Raw genomic sequence first — 8901 nt, 5'->3', positions numbered from 1 at the left:
TACACGGGCCTCAATATAAATATCAAACATCGGATGGGAAAATAAATATAAGGTAATTAGAATATACAATGATTTTACTTATTAGAGAATTAAGGACTAGATATCTTTTTAGTTTAATTTTTTTTATGTGAAATATTTCTTGTTTACCCTTTTTTTTCTTCGTGAAAGATGAAAAAACATGTAGGGTAGCATAATGAATTAATGATATGTCTAACAGATATTTATTTGGTCATTGACCTGACTTATCTGCAAGTTGGAAACCTAACAGGCAAAATGATATGTCTAAAGAACACTTATGTGTATAACAGGGACCATGAGCAGAGCTGTATGAACATGAATTCGATGATTGTTTTTTCCATCGAGTAAATTTTTATTGTATTTTTAGTTCAACTTGTAATACATCTTTACCATCATTAATTTTTTTTTTTCTGTATAGATTGTACAAATGCTCAAAGAAGGAAATTCACTTGCAAGTTACGTGTTGTATTCGCAGGCTAGTGGTCCTTTTGATGGAGTTCAAAGATTCAAGGGGTATGAAATAAACGGTTTTAGGTTTTATACTAAATTACTCGAGCAAAATAGAGTGAAGCAAAATAGTGGTGCTTTAGTAAGAGGAGTAGTGAATGGTTAAATTATTAATTACTATGATGCTCTAACTGAAATAGTAGAACTTCAATATTTTTAAGGTAAGTGGATTATATTGTTTGGTTTAAATGTGATTAGTGGGATGTTGATCACATCGGGAAAGGCATGAAAATAGATAAACATGGTTTTGTTAGTATGTTAATACTAAGCCAAAACTAGCAACAAATGAACCATTTGTGCTTGTATCTCAAGCAGAACAAGTTTTTATGTCAAGGATAATCTTCACCCAAATTGGTCAATTGTTTTGAATGGTCATTCTACCTATTTTGTTGGAGGTGCTATCGGTGAAAAACTTTTTAACAAGATGTTTGTAACAATTTCTTGAATACATTTAAGGAAGATGCAGACTTTATAAATTGGGGAAGAAATTATCTTTGATGTTATCAGATGTTACCTTAGGATGAAATTATTGAAGACGTCGAATCAGAACCTGAAACTGATGATGAAAAATTGTTATATTAAATATTTAGAAGTCTTATTTGCATATTGTTTATACTTAATTAATGTTAACAATTTTACTTATTTCTTGAGAGATGATCTTTATTATATTGAGTTATTCTGATTGAATGTGAATTAATATTTAGTAGTACGTGTTGAGTTAATAATTTTAATTGGATTGAGTTGAAATGTTATTTTCTATAGGGTGTATGTTGATGGATTCTTCAGATACAGGGGAGACTTTGTCGATTTTTTATTAGATCAATATACTTAATAATTGTAGCCTGTAATGTGATTTTCTGACATTCTCTATTTGCTACAAAACTTTTTTTTTCTCTCTCTTTCTGTTGCGATACTCTTCACATTTTGTCTGGAGCACATAATATTTATTCACATGCTGTGTGATTTTATCATAAAGTTTGTCTCTTTAATTTACTTTGTGCACTTATTTTATGAATTTATCTTCAATTAGATGTTGATTTGATTAATATTTGATTTTATGATACCCTATAAGACCTTGTTTATGCATGCAATTATATCTATCGGAATGTAAAAATCTCTCAGAAAGCATACATACATACACATTTTTATAACTATAAAATTTTGTTACAACTAATTTATTATGACCATATTAGTACTATTTTTATGGTAACTTCAAGTGTAAGAAATAAATTATTTATTGTGGCTTAAAGGTTCGTATTGCTAAAACAAATTTCAACTCGTGGTGAAAAATAGTTATTAGCTATGTGATTTTATCACAACAATATTATTGTGGCTATATCATTCCGTCATGACAAAATAATTATAGCTAAAAGGCTCAGATATGCCATCGAACTATCAGAAAATGCTCATTCATGCCAATCGTTAATAATTGTGCTCTAAAATGCCACCGTCGTTATCATTTCGGGCCATATATGTCATTACTCACTAACAAAATTCTACTACTAGCATATTTTGCCACATTACATTATCTAAACCCTCACTTTACAAGTGGCATATATGAGCCATTTCGTTAAGTTCAGTGACATATTTTAGTCTTTTCCCAATTCCTATTTAAGTCTCCATTTTTTTTTTTAATTTTATGGACAAGCTTATAAGGACATGTTTTTCCGTTATAATACCAAAAATATTATTATTTTACATGAAAAAACTATACTCTCTAATTTGATTTGATGATGAATCTAATCTTATTCTATATCATTTACAATTTTCACGTACTTTATGTCTTCTTAAAAAGATTTTAAAAACACAAACTTACACAAATAACTACCTTTTAACAGCTTCTAACAAGTTATAGCTATAAGTTGAAGATTTACAATTCGTAGCTGCTTTTGGCTGTATTTCAGTTGTATCTCGCGTTTTTGAAATACAGCGAAATACAGCGTGACTGTTGAATAAAAAAAAAGGTTATATTTATGGCAATAAAAATCTTTTTCAAATTATATGGTAATTTGTATTAATGGTTCCATGATTCACGCAAAACCTCATGAGGTTACATTACAGCTAATGTCTCTCTATCAAAATCACTCCATTCAAAAGTTTTTTGCTGGTTTTTTTTGTATTCGGTTGTATTTCGCATTTTGGAATACACGAAAATACAAAATTTTGCAGAGTAAAAATAGGTTGTATTTATGGAACATATTCTCTTCTTTCATTTTAAATGGTAAGTCAAATTAAATCAACCATGTATCACGCATAACGGCTGAAGTTCCATAACAACCCATGTTTCTCTCTCCAAATTACTCCATTCCAAACTTTTAGAAATACTTCCAAATATAGAAAAATATACACTGGAATACAATGAAATATGGTTGATTGTTTAAGAAATATAAAATTGTAGTATGCGTATATACAATGGAATACAATGAAATGTATTAGAAGTTGTTTCGTAAATTAGAAATACATTGAAATATAGCGAAATATACTGAAACAGTACACTGAAATATACTGAAACAGTACATTGAAATATAGCGAAATACACAGAAATACACATAAATATTCTGAAACACCACAATCACAAACCCTACCGAACCACCACAACAACTGGAAAAACCCTCCTCCTTCCTCCGCCGCCTTTCTTCCGATCCACCATTCTGCTTCACTCCAAAAACCCTACCGAACCACCACAACAAACTGGAAAAAACCTCTTCCTTCCTCCGCCGCCTTTCTTCGATCCACCACTGTCCTCCTCCACTCCAAAAACCATACCGAACCACCACCAAAAACCATTAATACATGAAGCATATGGAGTTCAGATCTGAAGAACTAGAACCTTAAGGTTTTTTACGAGTTTGGAGATGGAGATGGTAGTAATAGTGGTGGTGGTAGTGGTGGCTCCGGTGAAACCCACTTCTCCCTCTTTTTCAGATCTGAGTGTATTATCAGATTTGGGGTCGTTCCACCACCGTCGCTGCCACTTCATCATCATCAACAACAGGAGCAATGGCAGCAGCATCGACGGCTTTAGCAGCCGCCAGAGTAAAGTCATGGTTGTTATTCGATTAGGAAGCAGCAACAACGACGTTGCTACAGTTTCTACGAGCTGTAACGCTCAGTTGCCTCACGAAGTTTGGCTGAAGGAGAAGAGAGGTCGGAGATAGAGAAAGGGAGGGAGAGAGGCGGCAGTGAGGGGAAGGGGAGAGAGGAGAGAGAATTTTTTCTAGGGTTTGGAGAAGATGATAAATCTTAAATATGTAGTGAGGGAGAATAGAGAAGTACATGTATTTCAAAAGTTATTGGACCAGTTATGAAATGTAATTTTGGAAAAATAAAGCTACAAAAATTAAATAAAAAATAAGGTAATTATTATTCATAAATAAGTCTTAGAGATAGCTATGGCAAGTAAATTTTCCTAAAATTTATTTAAGTTAAAAAAGAGACGGGTTTAAAAGAGAGTATACTAATGAGGTTTAGATGGGTATGAAAAGTACATATGTGTGTGATATATTTGAGTCTTCTCCCAACCACTATTGACACCCAAATTTCACTCATATGAAAAATCGAATCTGTAAGTTTACCGATCGAATCTTGCTCACGATTTAGTGTATCAAATCTGTATGAAATATGTGTATAGCTGTATAAATTTTGTACAAATTTTATGTTGATTTCTCAAAATTTAATACAACTACGATAACATTGTATACAACTTTCATACAATATTTATATAAATTTAATGCAACTATATCAACATACAAAACTTAAAATGTTATTTTCATACAACTAAGCATGCATTTATCTTACAACTTTAATACAAATTTGATATAATTCGACTATAACTTCCTACTTCAAACAACTATGATTGGAATTCGGTCTAAAACCAGCTCAAATCCTACCCGAATAGCCCCAAATATTAAATTCGAACTCCCGTTTATGTTCCAGTTAGTTTGAGATATCCCACTTGAAATAAAGTACGTTTGCAGCAAATCGATTTTTAGAACTTGAGCTTCAGATTGTTGTGAACCTAGCTGATTTTGTAAGGGTATATGAGCTAGAAGTGGTGAATGGGACTAGTCCAGTTGGAATTATTGGGCGGGAGTTTTATTTAGAACCCAGGCGCAATTAACAATTGGTTAAAAGGGACTCGCGGTCGGAGAGAAAGAGGTTAGGCGAACAGTTATGAAATATTGTATTCTTTCATCTCCTTTCTCTCAGTTCTGCTTCTCTTCCCTTCTTTCTATTTGTGTTCTTTCCCTTCTATGTTATTTTCTAGAAATTCTCCTTTCAGTATGTAAGTTCCTATGTAATTCCAGTAACAAGTTAGTAAAATACATCAATAGCATATTTGGGTTTGTTTGGTCTGATTATTGAGTTTGTTTCAGAGCTCCTTTTTTTATTTTTTTTTTATTTTTCACTTGGTGTTCGGTACCCGTATTGAAGTCCAACTATTTTCGAATTCATGCCGCGTAGGGTTCCATTCCGGGAAAAGCACTCCCTCCCAAAAAATTTTCCATACGCAGGGTGATAATGAAGTTTTGAAAATTTGAAACTTCGCCGAAAGCCCCTATCAAAATCGATACTCTTCATTCGTTTAAAACATATGATTGGATTTGGATTTCACTGCAAAGCAAAACACCATTATATCATAAGACTAAAAGGAATAAATCGAATTTTAATATCTCGAAAAAGGAAAAAAATAAATCGTAGAACAAAACTAAGAGAAAGCCATTGTAATCAAGCAAAAAAGCCAACAACAGCAGCACAGCAAATTAGCAAATTGTTATCAAGAAGAAGCCACTTGCAAACTTCAAAACATTTGTCTGAAGTTCAATTGTTGTTGTTCAAACTTCATATCACGAGTCTGAAATATAATTATGACAGTTTAAACTTTAGACCTTTGCTCCCATCGGATACAATTTTGTTACATATATTTTAAATGTTAACTTTTCTTTTTTAACACAGTAGCCTTAAAAGTGGTTATTTATGCACTTCTCCCTATTGTAAATTGTATTTTTAACAATTTGTCGTATGCTTTTACAGAGTATTTTTACACGATGTTACGAGCACATTAGCGAGAGCAAGTAGTTATACATCTCAGTTATACCAATTGGCTGTTTTAATTAATTAAGTTTTGCAAAAGAATAATTAAATATTTTTTAATCACCGGTTCCACGTCACTCCATAAACTACATTTTCTTTCATCGAGATGAGGAACCAAATTATGCTTTAGGTAAAGGCATTTCTGGCAAGATAATCAATCATTAATCCATACGTCAACATTATTTAATACAAGATGAATAACCTTTGTTTTCTTCCATTTTCCTTGGGAGTAGTTGGCTTGTGTAAAAGGAGAAATGAACTAGACTGTCAAGACCCCTTCATTTTTAATTAAATGTCTTAGATTTGAGTTTTAGGAATAAAAAAGAATTCTAATGAGACTTATATTGCTCGAATCCGGATTATTAAACTTGAAGCAAGTATCAAACATCAGGGGCGGGTGAAACCCCCCCCCCCCCAAAAAAAAAAAAAAAAAAACAAATAGGCGTTTGATGAAATTGATTGGGCCTTACACTTAGGTGATCTAAGATAAATTTGTAAGTATACTGTTTGCTATTTTATTCTCTAGCTTATTAAACAGTAGATGCACGTGAAATCCAATTAGTGATAAAGTTGATAGTAATTTTACATACAAGAACACTTTCATGATGAAGTTTGCACTGTTTTTTTTTTTTTTTCCTTCTCTCAGAACTTTATCATTTGTTTGTCGGTTTAATCTAATCATTGATTTGGCTTTTCATTGCCAAACCAAGGAGGAGGTTAATGACTTGGCGTTGATGCCCTTTTTCATTTTGGGATGCGAGCTAAAGAAAAGGGAGCAATGAAATTTCAAAAAGATAAAAAGCACAACAATATCAATGAACGGTTCTCACCAAACTCATAAATCATTTAAACAGCAACATGTCACCAAAATACAGATGTACAGCTGCAAACCAAAAGCTAAAAACAAACGTGAAAACAAAACAAAAGGTAATAGACAAAAGAAAGAAAGAGAGCAAAATATTGCCTTTTTCTTCCTTTATTACAAAAAAGGCAAATGGATTTTTGGACACAACAATAAAATTTAAATAATGTGCAAATTATTAATTTAGAAATCACTAGATAGAGGGGCATGTTCATGGTTCATGAACACATTGCTGTAGATAAGGCCAGCCAAACCACCACCAACAAGGGGTCCGACCCAGTAAATCCAGATACCAGCAAAGTTGCCACTAGCCACTGCAGGCCCGAAAGAGCGGGCCGGGTTCATTGAACCGCCAGAGAATGGGCCTGCAGCCAAGATGTTGGCACCAACAATGAAACCGATGGCAATGGGTGCAATGATACCCAATGAACCCTTCTTTGGGTCAGCTGCTGTGGCGTACACTGTGTACACCAAAGCAAAGGTGATGATAATTTCCATCACCACTCCTTCAGCAGCTCCTACTCCAGCTGCCACACTGTGGATTGGAACAGCCTGAAAAAAGAACAAAAGAAAAAGAGTTAAATGAAATGATTATGGTTATGTTGGTATAGTCAGTGGCAGATTTAGAACGGATTTTATAGTTAAACTGAACTTGTTACTTTCAGCTTGAACTAGATATATGCATATGCGGAAAATATAAGATGCATACATATAACAATTAGATTACACTTATTCAGAATGCACTGACACTAGATTATTAGATTCACCCAGGTGTTATAGCCATATAAATTGGATTGTGTTATGTAAATTGAGACGTAGCTAGGAGGGTTTTTCCAAAGAAAGTTCAAAATTTTTTGTGTTGATAATTTTAAAACATAATTAACACTTAAAATCGAGGCTAGTAACATGGTTAGTAACTTGCAAGATATAATATACATGTAATATGGTTACAACAAGCTAAGTAAAATTATACTGATAGTATATGAATATTCTTTTTAATACTAATAGTGTATGTAACTTAAATGTCGTTTGCGTATGTAATATAAAACTTACCATTCCTCCGGTCGCAACTTTGAGGAGGTAGGAACCTACAATGGCACCCAAAAGTTGAGCAATCCAGTAGAAGAGGCCGGTGAGAACGGTAATTTGGCCACCAAGAGCCAATCCAAAGGTAACAGCAGGGTTCACGTGACCACCAGAGATGTTAGCGGCAATGGAAACCGCCACGAAGAGAGCAAATCCATGGCAAACTGCAATAGCTACAAGTCCGGACGGATCAAGAGCAGCATCAGTTGTCACCTTGTCTGCATCCAACACATAATTAAGTATAAAAGTTAGAACCATATAATCCAAAGGAAGCTAATATATGGACCAGTCAATACTCCAATTAGTAGTTGCATGCATGGGCATGTGTCTTTTTCATTACAATATAGTACCAAGTTCAAATTTTATCCGCCTGACTGTGTAAATTTGTTTACCGAAACTTCACCTAAAAATAACTATACATAACCATGCCTAATAAGTCACTACTAAAAATACTTGAATTAGTGACCAATAAATTCGCTAGCGATAAATTATCCAAAAATGATGCTATGAGCAATTTAACGAAAAATTAGCAATAAAATTTGTACCTAATTCCAAGTTGTTCTGTAGTAAGTGAATTAGCAATAACGTGAAACTAAGGAAATTTACATGTTACGATAGATTAAAGTACACTGACAGTATAATTCATTAGTGAATAAAATAATTGGAGTTCATATTGTAGTAAATAAGGAATTAATAAGGAGGAAGAGTTATGAACTGTAAGCTATAGCTGAACCAACTCCAGCAAAGACAAAGAGCAAGGTGGAGATGAATTCAGCAAGATAGGCTTTAATAGACCCTAAGCTGAATGAAATATCAAAGCGTCCAAAAGCTATGCCAGGCATTTTTTTCCAACTAATTAAATTATTTATAAGAAGCTTAAGGTAAGAGGAAAATAGACACAGAGAAAATGCTCTCGTATGACAATAGAAGGCCTCAGCTTTGGCACCTATATATACTACGAAATATACGATTACTTCATCCATCCCAATCCCAATTTAAGTGTCTTACTTTTCATTTTGGTCTGTCTAAAAAAACATGTTTTTTTTATATTTAGTAAGTTAACAATTTAAATATCATAAAACTATAAAATTTAAAGAATATTTTAGTACATTTCGCATATCTTTTATTTAGAAATTATATACATTTTTAATTTAGGACCACAAAATTCAACTCTCTTTTTATTTCTTAAATTTTATTAAAATAGGATGGATGGAATGTTTTTCATTCTCCATACGAGCATCTCCTCCTTACGAAGCAGATAAGGCCCAAGGGGATTAAGTAAGTGTGTATGTGGCCACTCACATCCAATCAATGTTTTTCTTACAAGTCCTAGC

At 33.0% G+C, this 8901-nt stretch overlaps 1 protein-coding gene across 1 annotated transcript; it reads right to left on the bottom strand.

Annotated features, from left to right (window-relative positions):
* Window positions 1-6431: 6431 nt before the first annotated feature.
* On the bottom strand, window positions 6432-8495 carry LOC132603695 (aquaporin TIP2-1-like). The gene is made up of 3 exons (XM_060316862.1): window positions 8283-8495; window positions 7535-7785; window positions 6432-7033 (listed from the first exon to the last, which is right to left on the bottom strand). Exons 1-3 carry the CDS (start codon window positions 8407-8409, stop codon window positions 6665-6667), a joined length of 747 nt encoding a protein of 248 aa, XP_060172845.1. The 5' UTR covers window positions 8410-8495; the 3' UTR covers window positions 6432-6664.
* Between the last annotated feature and the right edge of the window lie 406 nt (window positions 8496-8901).

The sequence above is a fragment of the Lycium barbarum genome, chromosome 7 (genome assembly GCF_019175385.1).
Source record: "Lycium barbarum isolate Lr01 chromosome 7, ASM1917538v2, whole genome shotgun sequence".
NCBI classification, from domain to species: Eukaryota; Viridiplantae; Streptophyta; class Magnoliopsida; order Solanales; family Solanaceae; genus Lycium; species Lycium barbarum.
This window is presented reverse-complemented; position numbering and strand designations above follow the sequence as displayed.

Excerpts from the sequence above, each read along its gene's own strand:
- LOC132603695 (XM_060316862.1), bottom strand. The coding sequence starts at position 8,409 with ATGCCTGGCATAGCTTTTGGACGCTTTGATATTTCATTCAGCTTAGGG. Across the intron at positions 7,786-8,282 it reads TGGTTCAGCTATAGCTTACA|ACAAGGTGACAACTGATGCT; the intron begins GTTCATAACTCT and ends TGTTGGATGCAG. Across the intron at positions 7,034-7,534 it reads AAGTTGCGACCGGAGGAATG|GCTGTTCCAATCCACAGTGT; the intron begins GTAAGTTTTATA and ends TTCTTTTTTCAG.